Source organism: Prionailurus viverrinus, chromosome B4, assembly GCF_022837055.1.
Source record: "Prionailurus viverrinus isolate Anna chromosome B4, UM_Priviv_1.0, whole genome shotgun sequence".
NCBI lineage: Eukaryota > Metazoa > Chordata > Mammalia > Carnivora > Felidae > Prionailurus > Prionailurus viverrinus.
Window position 1 is genome coordinate 114648209 of NC_062567.1, and position 21335 is coordinate 114669543.

The 21335-nt window shown below is 46.1% G+C and overlaps 1 protein-coding gene across 2 annotated transcripts in view; it reads left to right on the forward strand.

Moving 5' to 3' along the window:
* ELK3 (ETS transcription factor ELK3) overlaps positions 1-21335 on the forward strand; it is a 68122-nt gene that overhangs the window by 14490 nt on the left and 32297 nt on the right. For both annotated transcript variants that reach the window (XM_047866307.1, XM_047866306.1), the window contains exon 2: positions 13014-13222. In XM_047866307.1, coding sequence (XP_047722263.1) covers positions 13016-13222 — 207 coding nt within the window. In that variant the 5' untranslated portion in view covers positions 13014-13015. The remainder of the gene's footprint in view (positions 1-13013; positions 13223-21335) is intronic.

The window sequence follows — 21335 nt, forward strand, 5'->3', positions numbered from 1 at the left end:
ATGAACAAGGAAATTTCCTGATTTGATTCACAATGGGAATGTTACATGTCCCACTGAGTTAAAATGAGACTTCTCGCTTAGCAGCAGTGAGATGTGCATGCAAGAAATGAAGCCCCTGCTGGAGGAACAATGGTGAGAAGCTGGACGTTGGAGCCAGATTTCTCTGGGTAGGAGTCTCTGTCCATGTCAATCCTGTGGCCGTGAGCGCCTTATTTCACCTTTTAAAGTCATGACTTCCTCGTGGAGGATTAAATTGAGATGTGTATGAAGTGCTGAGCACAATGCCTGGCACGTGATAAATGCTCATCAAAATGTTAAGTGTTAAAAAAGAAAAGCTCCTATTTAGAGAAGGAACAGATTTTTATTTTGGTACGAGCCCTTTTCTTGATTATTCCATGGACTCTCAGTATTGCTGGTCAGGGAGGATATACCTAACCTTTCCTTTAGAATGGGACTCTTGGAGCTTTATAAATTATCTTTAGTGTTTTATGAATCATGTTGACATTATGTGTATTTTGTAGTTTACCTCCCCCCCCCCCCCCCCACCCCGGAGACTTTTAGATTCTCAAAGAGATCCATGGACCCAAACACAGGAAGAAGATACTGTTCTGGAGATGTGACTGTGTGTGTGTGTGTTCTATGTATATGATTGTATGCTTTAAGTTGCCTATATAAGATTGTGGATATTTGACTGGTTTTTGAGCCATAAAAACAACAATTTCATGTAGTTCAACCTAATGGTGGTAATTGTTAAGTAATGTAATTTGAGACAGTGTCATAATGAAAGAGACTATAATGAGGTTTGAGTATAGCTTATTTTCATACGTTATTTACCAGAGCCTCACAAGTCAAACTTTGTCAGGGAGCCTTGGACCACTGGTAATCCTATTTCTCTACAATAGCTTCTGTGTACAGTACTCTAAAATAGACTTGATTTTCCCCAGGGGTTTATTGGTAGCTTTACGACATCTAATGAATCATTTTTCTAGTTCCATGCACTTTTGATCCAAATGGCTACTGTTGAAGAAGAATTTGCTTAGTATTTGTTCCCTATTGAATTCATAGGGTTAATTACTCTGAGGAGGGAAAAACAGTCTCAGTGAGTTTTCTTGGGCAACGAGAATAGCTGTGTTCTTCCAGAAAGCAGAGTTTGGCCGTCGTATTGAGGGTTAAAACAGAGCTGACACACAAAGCAAAATGAAACCAGAGCTGCAATTACAAAGTGGGACAGATGTAGGAGGCCAGGTTTCCTGTGGCCCATTTTCCAGTTTCCTGCCTGCAACCTGCAGAAGAGGAAGCTGAGTGTTACCGAGTATGAGAACTAAAGGGGGACGACGTGCTTCAGGCCAGAATTAAGATGTACTCAAAACACACGGGCAACAAAAACAATTGCAAAGAAAGTGAACGTTTGGGTTTTAGTCCAAAACTGTCTGGGAAGGAACAACCCGTCTGTTTAAAGAAAAGATGTTTGTCAGTAGAGCCTGTGCTTCTCTGTGAGATTCTATGGGGGGGTGGGGGTGGGGGTGGGGGGAGAGACCTGGGGACTGTCCCCGGTTGTAGATACCTCTTTTTGCAGTCCTACTCATCTGTCAAGACGTGGTCTGCTTTTGAAATACAGTTGGTTACCTGAAAACATTTCCCCTGCAGTGCCCAGGATTTCTAAATCTGTTTCCTGGGCATGTTGATATATGAGGGAGGTGGATGTGGTTAACCGAGTGGCTATAATGAACTATAGCCTCACTTTGGGAAGGCTGGGTGACCAGTTGGCTGCTTTGATCTAGCAGGCTTGTGTTCCTTTAACTGCCCAATAAAATTTTGTGTGATGTTTTCAAAGAAGAGATTAAATGGAGATGTGTGTGTTTAAGGCTGCAGAACGCACACTCTGTTTGTGTGGCTACCTGACGAGCCAAGTGGGGAGATGCAGGGCTCATGCAGTCAGAAGATACTGGAGAAGTGAGTAAGTCCATCCTTCTCCTGAGATAAAAAAGAGATGAACTCATTAGCACATTAAAGAAGAGCCTCTGAAGTCAGATATTACAATCCCCTCCATATGGGTAAAGAAATTGAGATCGAAGGGTGCCTACGTGGCTCAGTTAAGCGTCTGACTTCAGCTCAGGTCATGATCTCACGGTTTGTGGATTTGAGCCCCACGTCGGGCTCTGACAGCTCAGAGCCTGGAGCCTGCTTCAGATGCTGTGTCTCCCTCCCTGTCTCTGCCCTTCCCCTGCTTGTGCTCTCTTTCTCAAAAATAAATAAACATTTAAAAAGAAATTGAGACCCAAAGAAATTTAGATTCCCTACACACCTGTTTAGAAAATGCCTGTTCGCCAGGTGCCATGTTGGAATTGCTGATGACACTAATGAAATGATGGCCAACATCGAGTAGCTCCCCCTGTGGAAGCCTTGTTGAAGGCTCCATAGAAGGCATATGTGGAGGCAACAGTAAGTCTTGTGGAAGGCTCGTAATGGATAGGGCAGCGTGCTGAGCTTTCCCCATCACCGTCCCCCTCAAATGGACTTGCCTCTTTGAGGTACAGAGAAATAGGTGTGTGCTTCTGGGGCAGCCAATTCTTTATTAATCCTCTGGCTTGATTGCTCCCTGCTGCCTCTTCAAGTGCAGAAAAGAACAAACTCTGTACCAGAAACACTAGGAAATTTGGGGATGTTGCCAAATTAGGGATCATAGAAGTGCCCATGTGAGACAGCATAGTGGGAAAATAGGCCATTTTCCATCTCAGTGCAGGTCTATCTGAAAATACGGGATGAGATGGGCAGGGTTGTGCAATAGTGGGGTGGGATGGGAAATGGCATGCATATACAGATGAAGGAGGAAGTAGAATGGCTCAAACGTGATTTCCCAGCCCAAGTTAACGTAGTCATCCATTTACTTGTCCAAAGGAAATTCACTTACAAAAAGTCATCCAGTGAACCAATCAAGTTGCTTCTAATTTACCCAGAGACAATACAGTTTCCAAAGTTTCTAGTACAGTGCCTTCCTCCTCTCTTTCCTCAGATGGAAGAGTTATTTGAAAAATTGTATTTGCGAAAACATTGCGAACTTATTATAAAGTGTGAATAAGTAGACTGAGCAATGGCTCCTCTCCCTCTCTTCCTGTTCACCTTGGTCTTTAAAAAATGTACACTGTGTATACACCCCCAGAATGAATGAGAATACAAACATTTGCTACTAAGTAAAAAAGAGCTTTGAGGGACTTGAACTTGGCCTCACTGATGGCATTTTTTTTTTAATGCAGGGGTTGACGATAATTAAAATGCCGTTTGAAAATAAATTTAAATAATCCTTGTCCCACCTTATAAAAATAATGAAAAAGACTTCACGTCTGGGCATAGTTACCAAATGTTATCCTCATTTACTTAATGCCTTAAAGGTGTTCTGTACTGTTACAGCCATCTCAAATAATACAAAGTGTTGTTTTCCAATTCTTGATAAGTGTAGGGTTTGTTTCATATAATGAAATGGTTTCTGCCCTTCCTCTTGGACCTTGATGATTTAATGGTATACAAATGCTTACTAGATGCTACTCTGGACAGAGGAGTGGAAGGGAAGAGAATTTTCAGTACAAAGTGTTAACATTCAGCCTCCTTTCTCTAACCATTCAGGTTTTAGCAAGCAGAAAGACATGTACTTATTGAGCATCTGTCTGCTCTGTTTGGGTCTTACATAGGCACTTTTCTTCTTTCCTTGAGCTCTCTAATTTATGACTGAAAAAAAATATTTTTAAGTTGGCTAATTCCTTTAGTTGGCACAATATGTAAGCTTTAGAAAATCAAATAGTGCTGTCCCCTCAACTCCCACCTTAGTGTAACTTTAAAAATGAAACCAGGAACATGCAAAGAGAAGTGATAGGTTGCCATCAATAGAAAGAAGAACAAATACGTTGGTATTTCAACTTCTAAGAATGGAAGCAAAAACCTCATGCTTTGCATAAAGCGGTTCTGCGCAGCCCCATCTCCCATTAAGATGTCTGGCGCCACCTTGTGGCAGACAGAGAGAATGCCCACTTCCCAGACGAGGAAAAGCAGCTTCTTTGAGTAAAGAGGCAGCTTGAAGAGGCTCTACAGGGGCAGGCCCACGCTTTGTGGGGCTTGAAGCTTAAGCAGTTTGGAGAGACCCTCTTGGTACCTCTTTGTACCACTCCCTCCAAATTAGAAATAAAGAATTACTAGGACCCCTAGCAATGAGGTGGTTCCTGAAGCGTTAACTTACACTATTCTTCTTTTATATATATATATATATATATATTTTTTTTTTAATGTTTATTTATTTCGGGGACAGAGAGAGACAGAGCATGAATGGGGGAGGGGCAGAGAGAGAGGGAGACACAGAATCGGAAGCAGGCTCCAGGCTCTGAGCCATCAGCCCAGAGCCTGACGCGGGGCTCGAACTCAACGACCGTGAGATTGTGACCCGAGCTGAAGTCGGACGCTTAACCGACTGAGCCACCCAGGCGCCCCTTAACTTACACTATTAATGTCACCGTGAGTTAGTCTCGGAGCTCAGGTTCCAGGTGCGAAAGCAGGGCTGGCAGTCGTGGGGGAACTGACTCTCCCATCAGCCCAGCAGCTGCTGGAGGTTTGGTGGAATTGGAGGGAGCACATCACGCCTGCTACTTGGTGACTTCTTCAGGCTCAAGTGGGGGAGGTTGCCTCTGGGTAAATTGCAGGTGCATTTTGTTCCAGACCCCCATCCCAATTCTTGCTTTGGCCTTTGCTCTTGCTCCTCTTCCTGTGGAAGACGTCTGCCTCTCTCCAGTCACCCCTTTAAAATTGTACACACCCTTTAGTTTAAAGGATGAGTGCTCACGCTCGCTCCTCTGGAAGGCCTTCTCCAAAGGAGCCGACTCCAAATTCTCATGCATGTTCCTTTGCGGTATTACAGAGCAGGCAAGAGTACACGTTGTGGTGTGTGCTACCCTCAGTTTTATTTATTCATCCATTCATGTGACAAATGTCTCTTGGGTGTGTAGTGTGACCTGTCACTGATCTAAGCTGGAGACACGTCGACAAGCAAAACAAAGGTTGGTACTCACCACATCGGCATTCGGGAACAGTGCTTCTCAAGCCAGCAGGGGAAAAGGACCAGTGTTTAGAATTTCCAACATACGATGGACTGATAATTTTGTGAAATGCAAGAAAAATTAAGTTACTAGGAAAATAATGACCAAAGATACCAAAACATAAGCCCGATTTTTAATTAGTGACTTTATGGGCGTGAAATGACATTTCAACATATACAATTGGAATAAATGTAATAAGAAAAAGAATTACAAAAACTAAATATTCATTGAAAATGCATACAAAGGCAAATAATATAGAAGTTCATTATTAATACTGGTAACTTTTTGCCATCCAGTAATTTTAACCAAACAAAAAAGGTTCTAAGTGAACGGGTGATTCCCTGTATTAAATGCCTGTAAGTACACTTTAAACAAACACCACATTTATCAATACCTCACGTTTAGTGTAGAAAGAGTTTACTTCTTGCTAACTGATGAATTTAATCTAGGTTGGATACCACACTGCTACTTGCGGGAGATGATGTATGTAAACTATTTCTGTGTTTTGTTTCAATTACACTGAAGAGAAGCCAGTCTGATAGAGGTATGTTGACAGCACTAGAAAGGAGATTTTGAAACCCATTTCCACAAACTTGGCATATTAATTTTTTTAACTTTCATCTAAAATCAAGTATTTAAAAAATTTTAAATGTTTATTTTTGAGAGGGGAGGGGTGGAGGGGCAGAGAGAGAGGGAGACACTGAATCCAAGCCAGACTCCAGGCTCCGAGCTGTCAGCACAGAGGCTCGAACTCACGGACCGCGAGATCATGACCTGAGCCGAAGTCGGACACTCAACCGACTGAGCCACCCAGGCGCCCCTAAAATTAAGCAAGTATTAATAACCTAAAACAAAGCAAGTATGGCTGCATTTTAAAATTCCATCTTCAATCCATTAGTTGCCAGTTCCCACAACTTTCCCTGTAAAGTGATAATTATATTTAAATCTTTTAATCAATGAATTCTAGATTTTTTTGTATACTCTGGGGTTACAGTGGGTTACAGTTGAAAAACCTTGAATATCACACATTTTAGCATGGTCCTACTTTGTGATTCTGACTTGTGCATAGCTTGTGCCAGTAAGATGAACCTACACTGACACACACTCGGATGTAGTGATAATGACAAATTTCAGTAGAAATCTCTATATACTTATTCTGGGTTTTTATACTCCTCTTATCTTGGACTGGTGACCAACAGTTAGCACTGGTGTGTTGACCACATACTGCATAGACGGTTCTAGGGGGCACCTGCTCTTCCACAATTGGTCCTCAATTTTCTCATCTACAAAGTGGGAATGATAAATATATTTGACCCATAGGGGTGTAACACAAATTGAGATAATGCAGGAAAGTGCTCTCCCCCTGTTTCATGAGTGTTGGTCTTTCCTGGTCCTGTGGAGGGAGCAGCGTCCACTTCTTTGTGCAGGGCATTCACTAGACCCCCAGGAGCCAGAGGAAGTGTGCCTGGAGTTAGTGTGCTGGAGTGGGATTGGTGGCTAGTGCCCTTGACTTGAGGGAGAGACATTGAGATGCTGCAGGTGTGATAGTGGCACGTGGCCTGGTGGCTCTCAAGTGGGCAGAGGAGGGCACCAGGGATAATAGAGTGATCGCTGCACTCAGTCTATAGGATCCTTCTCTGTGCGGCTCCATCCAGATTAAAGACTGAATCAAGGGTAGTATTTGCATTCTTTAAAAATAACAGAGTTGGAGACACAGACTGGGGGTGGAAAGTAATAGTCTGCCTCGGTTTCTCTCCCAGTCTGTGCCAGTAGACAAGCCCTTTACTGTCTACTGGCGTGGCGAGCCCCACCCCTCTGCATTCCGCATCTGTTGCCCTGACAGGCCACGGGGAACATACCTGTGTGGGCTCCATCACCAGTGGTCATAAACATGTCGTCACAGATGTCCCTTCTGTTGTCACTTTAGAACACTTCTCTTTTCCTGACCAAACAGCTTTCATCTATGTGACTCCCTGCCCCACACCCTCCAGGAGCACAAGAGAGGTGGAGCAAAACTAGCCCTAAGGGAGGTGTGGGCACCCAGGGGCTCACAGCAGCTTGGAGGCCTCAGGCTAAGCACTTTGAACCGGTGGTTCTTAAGCTGGAGTCAGCAAATATGTGCCCAGGGATCTGAGTTTTCTCAGAATTAAAAAAAAAAAAATTTCCTTTCCTTTTTGATGGTAGTCTAAAAAAATATAAGCATGTTTTGAGTCACTTTATAAACAGCAGTCACTGAATAACTGAAGATCCTCCCTGGATTCCAGTGACTGTATTGGGGTCCTTGCCTAATGAACAAACAACCAAGCTGATACAGTATCTAAGTGATGCCTTTGTGCCAGGTGAAAGCAGCATGCTCTATGAAGAGGTTTCCTTGTTGCTTGAAAAATAATAGTAAACATTTGAGTAACACTATGTAGCAGGTATAGTTCAAGTGCCTAATTAGTAATTCAAGCAATCCTTCGAGCAGCCCAGTACTACCATCATCCCCAGTTTACTTATGAGGATAATGAGGCACAGAAACGCTAAGCAACTTACCCAAAGTCCCACAGCCAGACAGGACCAGTACTTGAATTGGAACCCAGGGAGGCTGGCTTTTGAACCTGCTCTGACCCACCGCGTAGACTTCTAAATAGACAGGTGGCTCACTCCCTCACCTGCTGCAATTTGTAGGGAATACTTGTGCTTTGGTGAAAAACTGCATTGTCTAGAATTCAGGAGAAAACCCCTCTGGGCGATGTGATTCTGATTTTAGGGAAGCTGTTTGACAACTTTGTTAATTATAGATAAGTGACAGCAAAGTAGTGATTGTCTAGAGACATGCAAATCCTGTTCTGTCCTGCAGTGTTCAGTGGGCTTCTCTCCCACCCTCGGTTTTGCCCCATTTGTGCATTCATTTCAATATTTCTAATCTATAAATGCTTCTCTTATTCAGGTATTTTTTAACTTGTTATAAAGTCTGCCTACTTCCCTCCTACTTGGTCAGTGAGTAAAATAAAATCCTTCATTTTTATGTCTGCATGAGAAGAATGATTTTACCCACTTGGAAAATTATTTTATAACAAAGGAATTTCTCGACCTAAAGCTTCTCACTGAGGCCTTCCGTGACCTTCTGTTCATGCGCCCCCAGGCCCCCAGCCCCTTAACCTGCTCTGGCCATAGCACTGTTGTTCTATGTAGCGCTGTTCTGATGCTCACATTTGCTGTTTGTGGCCTGTATTCTCCCACTGGAAGGGGGAGCTCCATGAGGAAAGAGGTCGTCGTCTGTTCTGCTCATGGATGTCTCCCAAATACCCTGATGGTGTCTTGGCATAAAGTGGATGCTCAAAAAAATTTTTTTGAAAGCAGTGAGGAGAGAATTGAATCTTTATAGGGAATAGTGGTATAAACAATCTTACTCAAAAGAGCTTACATTGGCTCGGTCATTGCCATAACCTTTTTGTGAGTGTGGGACGTCTTTCAACTAAACATCATCTGTCATCTGTAAAATTGTTAATTTGAGTGGGACAGGGGAGGAAGCTATTTAATTTGTAAACTTCATTTTATCATCATATAAGAATCGTAAGCCTTGAGCTTAGATCCAGTTTTATTTATACCGAAGGGAGAATATGACAAAAATTTTAATGAAAATAATTTGTCAATATGGGGGACCTATTTTTTTCCCTTTAAAAGGAAGCATGCGTCTTATTCAAATTGGACAAATGGCTTTAAATAACTAAACTCCACTGTGGGTAGATCTAGGCTGTAAATTACAAAGGAAAAGGAGGGCTGGGACAAAGGGCAGGTGGCTTTGTTCTCTGGAGAGGCTGTTGTCTCTGGTTAGCTCCAGGAGAGAGGGTGGGAAACATCTACTGTCAGGGGCAAGATTGAGGGGGGCCAACAGAAGACAAAGTGTTTACTGCTGAAAACCCATTCTTCCTATAAGAGCAATGGTGCCTTCAAAAGTGGACTTTTCCTCCTAAATATAAAAAGTGCAGAATTTGATTTTGCATAAAGAATGGCATTACAATACTGGATAAAATGTGTACGTCCAAAATAAAGTCTGGGCAGGGGAACGAGAAAGAGAAGAATTTTCTAATTAGTAAAAAGTTCAGGGAATATTTTTAAAAGATTTCTAGAAATTTCATGTGTTCATTGTATTTTAGGCAGAGAGTTGTGGGGAATCAGTACAGGAGCTTAGGCTGATGAAGTATTTTAACTGAAGCAGGTCTCTGTTTGCATAATAACATATCAAACCTAGGGTGCCTGGGTGGCTCAGTTGGTTAAGCATCTGACTTTGCCTCAGGTCATGATTTCACAGTTTGTGAGTTCCAGCCAGCATTGGGCTCTGTGCTGGCAGCTTAGAGCCTGGAGCCTGTGTCTCCTTCTATCTCTCTGCACCCTCCCTCCCTTCCCCCCTTCCCCCCCCCCCCCCACGCAAGCACTCTGTCTCTCTGTCTCAAAAATAAACATTAAAAAATTGTTTTTTAATGTATGAAACTTAAATCTCAAGTATCAACAGTTTCTTGAACATTTTACTTAAAGATCCACAGTATGCTCTCTGAATTACCCACATTCCTTATAATGGCAGCCAGGTAAATTGGCCTTTATTATACCTGCATTTAAAAAAAATTTTTTTAATGTTTATTTATTTTTGAGAGACACAGTGACAGAGTGAGAGCAGGGGAGGGACAGAGAGAAAGGGAGACACAGAATCCAAAGCAGGCTCCAGGCTCTGGGCTATCAGCACAACGCTCTATATGGGGCTTGAACCCACAAGCTGTGAGATCATGACCTGAGCCGAAGCTGGATGCCTGGCTGAGCCACCCAGGCGCCCCTGTTGTACCTGTATTTTAAGACCTAGTACTTCATTAACGATACTAGGCGTTAAAGAATAAAAAATTTAGAAAAAAAATCACTTGGGGGCTCCCAGGTGGCTCAGTTGGTTAAGTGTCTGACTCTTGATCTTGGCTGAGGTCATAATCTCAGGGTTCATGGTATCTAGCCCCACATCAGGCCCTGTGCTGACAGCCCAGAGCCTGCTTAGGATTCTCTCTCCCTTTCTCTCTGCCCTTCCCCCACTCGCATTCTCTCTCTATCTTGCTCTCAAAATAAGTAAATAAACATTTTAAAAAATGGTTAAAATGGTAAATTAAAAAAAAAAAAGGATGTTAGACAATGTCATAGTCAACTTTTGCTGCAACGGTGCCACGTAACAGGCAGCCCCAAGAGTCACTGGCTTACCACGGCATTTGTGTTTCTCGTGATGAGCTTCAGGGATGCTGCCTCAGACTGTGGGCTGTGGAACTTAGCTCCAGGCTTTGGGTGGAGTTCAGGTTGGCTCCACGTGTCTCATTTGGGGGCAGCAGCTTCACAGCAGTGACAGGAGCACAAGAGGAAAGGTGCAAACATGTGAACCTTCTTAGACCTGGAATCAGCATGGTTATTCTGTCTACTGAACATTGCATTGGCCAAATTGAATCACATGGTCAAGCCCAAATTGGAGTGGGTGGGAAAAGAGTACTCCACCCACTTGAGCACAGTGCTGCACCGTCCGGTGAATGGGGGAAGGGGTGAAAGATTGAGAACATCTATCCCCCTAAGTCATGCCCTGAGAACATGGTTCTGATACCTGGGGCTGGAATGCCATGGACCGGGATTCCAGGAAACATAAACTGCAGGGAGTCCTGTTTGGTAGAAACAATAGCTGTAAAATACATTCAAATACATGAATAAGTTTCTGTTGTCCATCTGGAACACGATGGTTCGAGTCCCTTAGTGCAGACCGCTGACCGCCTTCCTACCTGGCACGTGAGCCACAGGCCCAGCCAACCCTGCCATCCAGACCTCCAAACCCACGGCAGCCTTCTGCCCTTTGGAGCAGGTTCCTCTGAGCATGTGCTTGAAGTTTCAGAGATATTTTAAAGCTTACTGTCTGAAGTGTTTGGCCAAAAAAACACCCCAAAATTTGAGACGACTGTTAGCAATTCTTAGTGCCAGTGATGAGAAACAAGTTTGTGGCTTCCACAAATAGTCGGGAGGGTGGTTCATATTAGGAACTGGAGCCAGCAGGCTGCGTATCCCAGCAGTTGTGCTTAGCAAGACTCATGCATGAGATGCAGGGGGGCGGTTTTGATCCAACAACGAAATGATTTACTGTCTTACAGACTGAGCGGCCATTGTGGTGAAGATTGATTTCTGTAAAGGATATCTCCTTTAAAGAGCTGTAAATAAAATGCCTTATGGGTTTTTGGAGAACATTCCTAATCTGCGTTCTCTTACCTGGAAAGCCCCATGGTGGCTTAGGGAAATAATAAAATGTGTTTTTTCAGCTAAACATGTGAAAAGGAAGAAGTGAGTGACTACTTCTCGGGTGGCTAGGTACTTCCACGTCCATTCCCGAGTAGGAGGAACGTAGCTTGTCAGTCTGAAAGCTGCCCCTTTAAGACAAACGCACGAAAGATGTGAGTCGACCTTACGGGGAGACTGGGAGACGGCCGTGGGTGGCAGAGCGCTACCTGCCTATTTCGTTTCAAAAATTGGTACAGAGAAGTCGCTGCAGGAGGTTATTCTGGCTTCCAGGTCTCCTGGAGTTAGGCACCTCCTCACCGCTTCCTTGTTCTGGGCACCCCGGCTTCAGCGTCTCCTTGTTGCTCTCATAGCAGATGAGCCCTCTTTCTCTCGACTCTGTTCCCCACCTCACAGCTTGCCTTTGAAGCTTCTCTCGGGCCAGAAGCCAATTTCCCCCCGTCTGGTCATCCCTGGCTTCCTCATCCTGGTACTGGAATGTCGCCCCTATCCTGCCCAGACTAAAAGCCAGGACGCTTCATGTGTCCAACCATGACAGGTGGTCTGAGGTGAAGCTTTGGAGGCCAGCCCAACCAACTATTCTTTCCTAATATAACAAATGGCTCCCCCCCCCTTTAGTTGAGAGAATTTATTGTTTTTATTTTTTAATTCCAGTATAGCTAACATGCAGTGTTATATTAGTCTCAGGTGTACAATATAGGGTTTCAACAATTCCATGCATCCGTCAGTGCCCATCATGATAAGTGACCTCCTTCATCCTACTAATTTAATGAATATTGACAACGTAAGTGGATTATTATTAGTAGTAGAATCAGTACACATTGCCATGAAAGCTCTTAAGTGTCTGAAGATATGAAACTGCCTGGGGGAGTTGGGGAAGAATTTCTTTGAGAAGGTTTCATTATTACTGGGTCATCACAGATAAGTAGGACTTTATCAGGCTCCAGGGCTAGGGAGCAGCATTTTGGACAGAAGGAAGAACACTTACAAAGTCCACACCAGAGAGTATTTTATAAGCAGGGAAGAAATGCTATTCCCATCTCGGCGTGTGTGGCAGTGGGTTTGATCTGCAACATGATCAACATGTCCCCAACATGTCATGGGGAAGCCAAGGGCTCTTCGAGTGGCCTTGGTGATTCTTCAGTTCCACAAGTTTTTATCAGTTCCGGAGGCAGCACGTCCTGTAGTTACAGTGACTGATAGACCCCAGTCCCCTACCTAAAAGCACTCATCATGGAATCCAGCATTTCACAGCAAACCAAGGACTGGGGGCTGACCACCAACGGCGTAGATGGGACGGGTGGGAGCAGACGATAGCGTTAAGTGGGAATCGCTTGACTGGGGACTCATTCTGCAAGTGGGCGGTTCATGAATCTCTCAAGTTACTCCCAGTGCCACCCTACTGCCCAAGGGGATGTGTGCTGTGACCATAAGGATCACCGGGCTTCCCTGTGTTTCTGAATCGCGGCCATTTATGAAAATGAACTCAGAAGGCACCTGAGTCCAAGTGGCCTGTGAGAGCAACTTTTTTGTTATAGGTTCACTGGGGGAGGAACGGGTAGGAGCTGAGGCGCTCGCCCCAAGACCCCCTCCCTAGCACCCTGAGCCGCACCTATGAGGACAGGTTCTTACCCAGCCTCCTTCCCCCAGGTATGGAGAGCGCGATCACGCTGTGGCAGTTCCTGTTGCAGTTGCTGTTAGACCAGAAGCATGAGCATCTGATCTGCTGGACCTCCAGCGATGGCGAATTCAAGCTCCTCAAAGCGGAAGAAGTGGCCAAACTGTGGGGACTCCGCAAGAACAAAACAAACATGAACTACGATAAGCTGAGCAGAGCCCTTCGATACTACTACGACAAGGTAAGCCCTCAACCTTAGGGAGACCGGGAGACGGCCGTGGGTGGCAGAGCGCTACCTGCCTATTTCATTGATGAAAGCAGGTAATCACGGGCCATGAAGCAAATTAGAAAAATCAAATGGAGGCAATTAATGCAGGGGGGTGGCGGCTGGTGGAGGGGAGAGCTGTGTTCTGGGGATTTGTTTTCTGGAAGCCCTTTGGGTGTTCCTGTGGGTCAGATTGTGTTCCCTTTGCGTTTTCACCTGCGATTGCTGCAGACCTCTGCTAACAACAGAGATTGGGGATGGGCCTCCCCATCGTTAGGGCCTCCCTCATCATTAGTTGCTTGAGTGACAGGATGAATGTTAAAATCTAGAAAGTCTGTTTATCCTGGGTCTTTTCCTGGGAATTTGGTAGCTTGGGCAAGTTCATTAACAATCTAGTGCCCCAGTGTCCTCATTTATAAAATGGTTGATCCTAGTAGTTCCATCTTGGGATTGTTACGAAGACTAAACACGTACAGCACTTAGAATGCTTGCTACCAATCTGGGGTTTGCACCTTTCGTGGGAAATTTCTCTCATTGAAAGAAAAACCATTTTCCTTTTTAAGTCTCAGAGATGAGTCAGAGTGCTTTGTGAGGCGATAACACAGCATAGTTGCCAAAGCAGGGACAGTTGGGGTGAGTTTTACTGCATTTCTGGAAAAGCAGTTAATGCACCTGCTGGGGCAAAATTATTGCTATTTAGGGGTAATCATTTCAGGCCTGTGATTTTGGCCATTTCTGCGTGGATCTGTTGTTGCTGTATATTTAGCCCCATAGACATAAAGACTTAGAGTCCTATTAAGGGTAAGCTTTTGTTCTGGTTTTACTGTTCATATTGAAAGGTGAATTAAAAGCTGATTTAAATATTAGTTCCTGATCTATATTTAGTGCCTGCCTTTTGCCAACCTCTTTGGAATTCAAGACAGAAGGATTACACATCTCAGGAAGTGGAGGCATCATTAATTATAAAGTGTTCCTTTATATGATCGTAATTACATATGATTATGTCATTGAAATGTTAAAGGTGCTTTCCTTTAATGTAGCAATTAATTAGTTCTGGCCTAATGCAGAGTCCTACCAAGATGTGAAAGCGCTTCTTGCAAATTGCCTGGTCTGAAAGACTTGCAGAGGGTTTATTGTTTTGCATTTTCCCCCAGGTTCTAAGTTGCACAATGGGAATTGGGGCCCTCTGAAGGAAAACAGTCATCATGCCTTTTGGCAGGGGGCCTGAAAGCATGGATTTGAGACTAAAAAAACGTATTGTTTTAAACTAAGGTGTCAAAGGTATGGAGTCCTGCCTCAATATCTGTGACTCGTTCTCTCTCTTCTTGTGGCTTGGGCACTGGAGCCGAGGATCATGTGTCTTCAGCATGAAGGAAGGTCATGGGCTGGAAGTGACTCCTCAAAAGACGAGCAGAACCATTGCTATTTAGATTATACTTGATCTCCCTCGGAAGACCTTAAATGTCTAGGGGAAGTAATTTCAGGGCCTCCCGTCACCGGGTGTGTTTTGGTACCTTCTGTGTCTAAGGCACCGTGCTGCTGCCCTTGACTCATTTAAACTACAACAGCCTCCCGAGATGGACCTGACGGCCTCTCCTGTTACACACGACACAGGAGGGCTTTGAGGAGAAACATGCCCGCGCTCCTGTCCCCAGGAGACAGTAGTAGAGCCAGGGTTTGAACCCGGCTTGTCTGCCCACATTCCTGGCCAAAAGGCATATGCCGTACCTTCTGGGCCGTTTCTTTCCTTTGCCTCCTGAATATTTGAGTTCCAGGTAGGCAGTCAGGTAGCACAAAAGTTATATTTCTGTTTATTATCAAATACTGAAGAATCCTGGCATGCGCCGTGCCTCAGGTTGAGCCCATGGCCCTGGGTCCCAATGGCCAGTGTGGTCTACTCACCCTGTTGTCCTCTTCCTCTCCCACGGGGGCCGAGCTTGAGGTTTGGCCACGTGACCTTTGAGCAGCCAGCTGGTGCTAACAGAGCAGGAGCAGCTCTTGTCCAGTGTGTCACGCAGGCTTGGCCACCAGGGCAAGATGCTTTATGTCCTTCCTTCCACATGCGTGCTCAATACCTATGTGTGTACACGATACACACGTGTACACAACACATGTGTCATGGGCACACTATACATGTGCGTGCACAATATACACGTGTATATGTAATACACATGCACGGACACACTATACTTGTGTGCACATTATACACGCTTGTATGCCATGTACGTGTCTACGCAACAAACATATGTATACACATTATATGCATGCACACAGCGTAATATACACACACATATGCAGTATTTGTGTGCACACACTATACACACGTGTGTGCAATGTACATGTGTATGTACACGGCGTGCATGTGCATATATGTGATATACATGTACATGTATACAGTATGCATTCATGCACACAATGCGTGTGCAAAATACATGCACATATGCATACACAGTATATGTGTATGCACAACTATGTGTACACTCAATATACGTGTGTGTGCATGCTGTATATGTGTGCATGTACACAGTAAGCATGCATGTATGCATGCATGTATACACAACACACATCCAAAGGTACACAGTACACATGTGAGTATATGCAATATACATGCATGTGTGCACAGTACACGTGTGTACACAATATACATGGCATGTATACAATACACATGTGTGCACATGGGCATTTGAATCTTTCTCATGAAATGTTCTCAAGCGATGAGTAAGTATGATCATTAGGCTCCTGATACAGTTTAAAATGCAAAGGGAGGCAAGAAAGGGGGCAGAGGATGAAGGGGAAGGGGGGAGTGGAGAGGGCCTGGAGTGGGGAGGAAAAAAAGAGGGGAGGGAGAGGAGAGGAGGAAGAGAGATGGCAACAGTCACAAAAATTTTAGTAGGTTTTACATTTCACAGTGAACACTTCTTTCGACTTTGCCGGAGTTACTCTGTGACTGTATCTATATGTTGAACCATAAGAAATTGCTGGTGTCTGACTATTTTTGACCCACAAACATGGCAGGGTCACATGGTTTGGGTTCTAACCTGAGAGACAGAATTGAGGAGGGTCTTTGTGACTGTGAAGCTCCTGGCCCCATGGACACTCATAGAGGTGCCCCTCCCTCACTGCTGGCGTTCCTCACAGTGACCTGGCTCTCAGAGTGACCCTGCTGCCCTTTGGTGTCTTCCTCAGCCCCCTCCTCCATCCTTCCGTCCTGTGCATCCTTGGCTTCCTTCCTAAAACCGGTAAAACAGTAGAGCCTGCACCATGGGGCAGCCACTGGGTGGTGCTGGGATTAGCTGAGTTCACACATGGTCAGTTCAGAGAACAGTGCTCAAAATACATTAGGTGCTACAAAGTATTAGCCAGAGTAATGATTCAGATGATATTTTCCTTGTAACTTGAAAGCTTGAGACAGGTGCGCAGAAGAAAATTAGGACCTGTGTACCTCCTTCCCGCACGAGTACACGAGGTCTGGGGGTTAACAGCTCCTGTCGCATATGAGCTACCACGAGTGCTTTGTCGTCATGCTTTTCGGTGGCTAAAGATGGATGACCCCAACTGCCTGTCTTTATTTATGTGTGCTGTTCTGAAATTCAGCGACTAAGACGCTTTAATAGTTATTTATTTGTCTATTTATTTATTTAATGTTTACTTTTGAGGGAGGGAGGGAGGAAGACCGGGGGAAAGGCAGAGAGAGGGAGAGAGAGAATCCCAAGCAGACTCTGTGCTGTCAACACAGAGCCTGACACGGGGCTTGAACTCAGGACCCATGAGATCGTGACCTGATCTGAAATCGAGAGTCGGATGCTGAATCGACTGAGGCACCCCAAGGCGCCCCCAAGATGCTTTAATATTTAAATGATGCTTCCTTGCCCCTCTGAATCAAAGTGCACGCCTCTCCGTGCACCCCCAGTTGGAGCCGGTCTCCATCTTCCCTGTGCTCCCTGAGCAGCCAGCAGGGGTGTTACACTCTGCTCTCCGGGCTGGAGTCCAGCAGTCCCTCTGCCTCCGAGTCTCAGTTCACCCATGGGAGAGGAAGCATCACCGTAGTGCCTTCCCTCACTGGATAGTGTGAGGATTAAATGTGACCACGTGTACGAGGTGCTCAGCACAGCGTCAGGTACCTGTTAGGTAGACATTTGATATATGCTTGTCATTTCTCTGATCTGTGCTTATGAAATGTACTGCATTGTGTGACAGTCGCCTGGTTATAGAGCTGTGTTCCTCACAAAACCATCTTCACTGTGGTCTCCCGGCTTACCCACTTTTGTTGTCCTGGCACCTTGTATATGGTCTGGCACATAAGAGTTGCTCGGTAAATGTGAAACGAAAGAGCGATTGGATAACGTAATGAAGCGGACGCTACCCAGATACAAATCACTTATGTAATGAAAGGTGACATTAAGTACACGCTCAACTCACAAACAGAGTGTTAATGTCCTGGGGCTGTCGTAGCCACAAAGTGTGGGGTCGGGACAACAGAAGTCTATCGTCTTGCAATTGTGGAGACCAGAAGTCCGAAATCAATGTGACAGCAGGGCTGTGTTCCCTCTGAGACCCTAGGTAAATCCTTCCTTGCTTCCTCCTAACATCTGGAAGTGGCTGTTGGCCCTTGGTGTTCTTGGCTTTTAGCTGCATCACTCCAGTCTCTGCCTGTCTTGTCACGTGATGTTATCCCTGTGTGTCTCTGTGTCCAAATTTCCCTCTTCCAAGGACACGAGTTCTACGGGATTAGGGACCACCCTGAGGACCTCCTCTTAAATACATCTGCAAAACCCTATTTCCAAGTGAGGTCACATTCACAGGTACCAGGGGTCAGGACTTCCACATTTTCGTTTCGGGGACATACTTCAATCTGTAATGTATACATGTATTTCAGACACTACTAGGCTCTTTTAGTTTTACAGAATTACAAAGGGGGAGCCTTGGAGATGATGGTTTGATGCAACACCCTCTGAAGGAAAACTGCGTCCCGTGACATGCACAGTGGCTAGACCCAGCAGCAGGTGTGAAGCTAGATTGTGTGCCAGGCACATCATGGCAGTGGCACTGTGCTGGGTTCCCAGGGTGGAAGCAAAGATGAAGATGAGTCTGGCCTTGGAAGGAGTCAGGGTCGTTGGGAATTCAGCACCTTCCTGCTCTGCGAGAGCCAACAGTTCTAATGGAGGACTTGGGTGGGAAGAAGAGACCACCCTGGGGGCGCCTGGGGGGCTCCGTAGGTTAAGCGTCTGACTCTTGGTCTCAGCTCAGGTCTTGATCTCAGGGTCATGAGTTCAACCCTGCGCTGGGCGTGAAGTGTACTTAAGGGGGGAAAACAAAGACTACCCTAATAGCTCCAATCCTGGCTTCGCAGCGCCTGTGGCATGAGGCCCTGCATTTCTGTGGCTTGCCCATCACACGTGTGTTAGGGAAGGCTGGACGGTCAGGATCTGCTACTGAGCACTGCCGAGAACCTGCTGCCCCATGTACAACGTTTGAAGAGGCTGCTGGGCAAACCCACGTAGAATCCCAGGAAAGGAGCGATGCCCAGGCTGGGATACAGCATGTTTTGTGTCTCAGGCCTGGACTGAAGGCCCCTGGTCAACTTGGAAACATGCAGGTCAAGGGAGGAGCCTGTGTCTGAGCCCGCGAGCACAGAAAGCAGAGCTCCTTGGTGCTTGGGCAGTTCAAAATCACTCTCCCCAAACCGCGTGTTTCCTGCGGTCTCCCTGTACGTCCTAGGACATGGCTTTGTTCGTTGTTGTTCTGATGGTTGGATTTTGGGGGGAGGGTTTGTTTTTTACCTTTCTTAGAGTCTTCTGAACTGAATCTTCCGGAAGGTCCTTTTACAATCCGATGCAATAGTAAGGATCTCTTTCAGAGATTTTCCTTGTTAAAAATTTAACAACTATTTTTCACTCTTTAACATCAGACAGACTTGGTTTTTAAATCTATCATCTTGGGACGGAGAAGCGAGGGGGGTCAAAGCCCAGAGCACGCCCGTAAGTGGCCCCGTGAACTAGCCACACCCGAGGGCCCAAGCTCGAGGCACGTGAGGCACTGCCACCATTTACAGCATCTGTCTACCTCTTGAGTAGCTTCTGGGTGGTTTTCAGTCACATGTCCATCTCGTTCTTTCACCCTTTCTTTCACCTCTGCCTTTTTTCTTCCCTGGCTCAGCCTTTCCTTTGAAAACATACCCCCTGCCCTTGAATGGCTCCAGGGCTGGTCAGGGAGACACAACTGCCAGGCAGTTATAATAGAGCGTTAGTCTGGCTGTGACACCAGCATCTGCCAGGACAGGGGAGGGAAGTAAAGGCAGAGAGAAAGCCCCCGGAGGGCAAGACACCTGCCCCAGTGTGGAGCAAGGAGAATGGGTCTCAGGCTGAACCAAGTTGGGAAAGGATATACTGAGAAAGGGAACAGCATGTGCAAAAGCAGGGAGGCGTGAGAGAGTTTGACTTTTGGTTTCCCAGGGGAATTCCCAGGCTTTTCCAGGGAATGAAGGGGAGGAGGGGGAGGGAAGAATGAGTGGGGAATAGAGCATGGAGCGTGTTAATGCTGAAGAGTTGGAACTTCGTGGCGAGGGCTGAAAGCGAGAGAGTGCCGTGGTCAGATTTGCATTTTAGAAATAAAAATCTTTGTCTCCTCTTGCTCTTCTTGGTGTTGATGCTGCTCCAGTCCGCACCTCCCCCCCGCCCCCCCCCACCCCCACCCCGCTGATCTTTTTGGCCAGTTACCACATACGGATCTCTCTGGGCTGGCTGAGTGGGCTCTATCCCGCCTTCAGGTCGGGGTGTGCACCCCCCTCCCAAGAGGAGAAGGAGCCCAGTGGGGCTGCCGCTTGCTCACCCTTGCACACGCAGCAGCTGACTTCCGTGGAAGAAGCCCCAACCGCAGACTCCCTGAGCTGGCTGCGGGAGACCTGGAGGCTTACGCAATCCCTGTCCTTTTTTGTCCAGCAGAGCTCTTGTCCTTGTTGTTGTTGGCGGTGAGCATTCATCCCAGGGGGAGGCTGGAGGCTTTGCCAGCTCCCTTCTCATCAGGAGATTGAAATGGCGATATGATGAAAAATCCTCCTGTCTCCACAGCAACATCCCGGCTTATCCTCACAATGTACCCAATGGTCTTTGCTTAATTGGAAGAAGTTCAGGGGAGAACAGTCAAGACAGAGTCATTGGCAGCGTATTCCTGGAAGTAGAACGCGTCACCTTCTTAACTTAATTGGATAATTCATTTTAAATTGGGTGTGCAATCACGACAGGAAAATGTTCGTGTTAATAATACATATCGGAGACCGCCTGCCTGTGCCAAGAAGCCTGGTCCTGGCAGAGTTCTTTAATTCCCCAAAATAAATTTTACAAAGATAAAACAATGTATTGTCTGTCAGAGTGGAGAAGGAACAAAAGTCCAGCAAGCATTTGCATCCTGGAACTTTCTAGAACACTCTTGTTGGTTGTGAAATTCCACAGAAGCCCCATGTATCCTGGGCTGTGTTCAGGAGTGTTTTGTACATCAAAGTTGTGCCCCCCTGTGCCCAGCCCTGGATCTGAGTGTTAAGGGTCTGGTGTTTCTGTTGGGTATTTTTTTTTTCCCTTCCTGTCACATCAAGCTGCTCAGATGGTTTGAAGTACCACAGATGGTAACTACACTTTGCTTGGGGGCCGAGGGGAAAACTAGGGACTTTCTGGAAGCTTTTGGTCCTGGAAGCTGCCTAGAGACCGGCGCGGGGCGGGGCGGGGAATGAGCTGGTTGCCTCACGAAGGTCTTCCAGCCTGGTCACACTGCCCCAGGCGTGAACAGCCGGCCGAGGGGGCTGGGCTGTAGGGGGGCACCGCACGTCGGTGGGGGGTGCTGTCTGTTCTGCACATGCTTCCAAGCTAGCTTCGTGGTGGCACTCAGCGTCCCCCCCAAGTAGGGCCGTTGCTAGGAAACACCCGGAGTCTTGAGGACCTTCAACACTGTGTTGACGGGGCTGCTGTGGACCGTGTTCAGCTGCCAGTGCTCCCTGGCAGCCTGGCCAGATCCACTTACGTCAGGCAGTTGCCCAAGCCCACACTGGTTTGCCGGCGAGAGTGTTCCTGCTTCTGGGCGGCTTCTCGCTGCGGGAAAA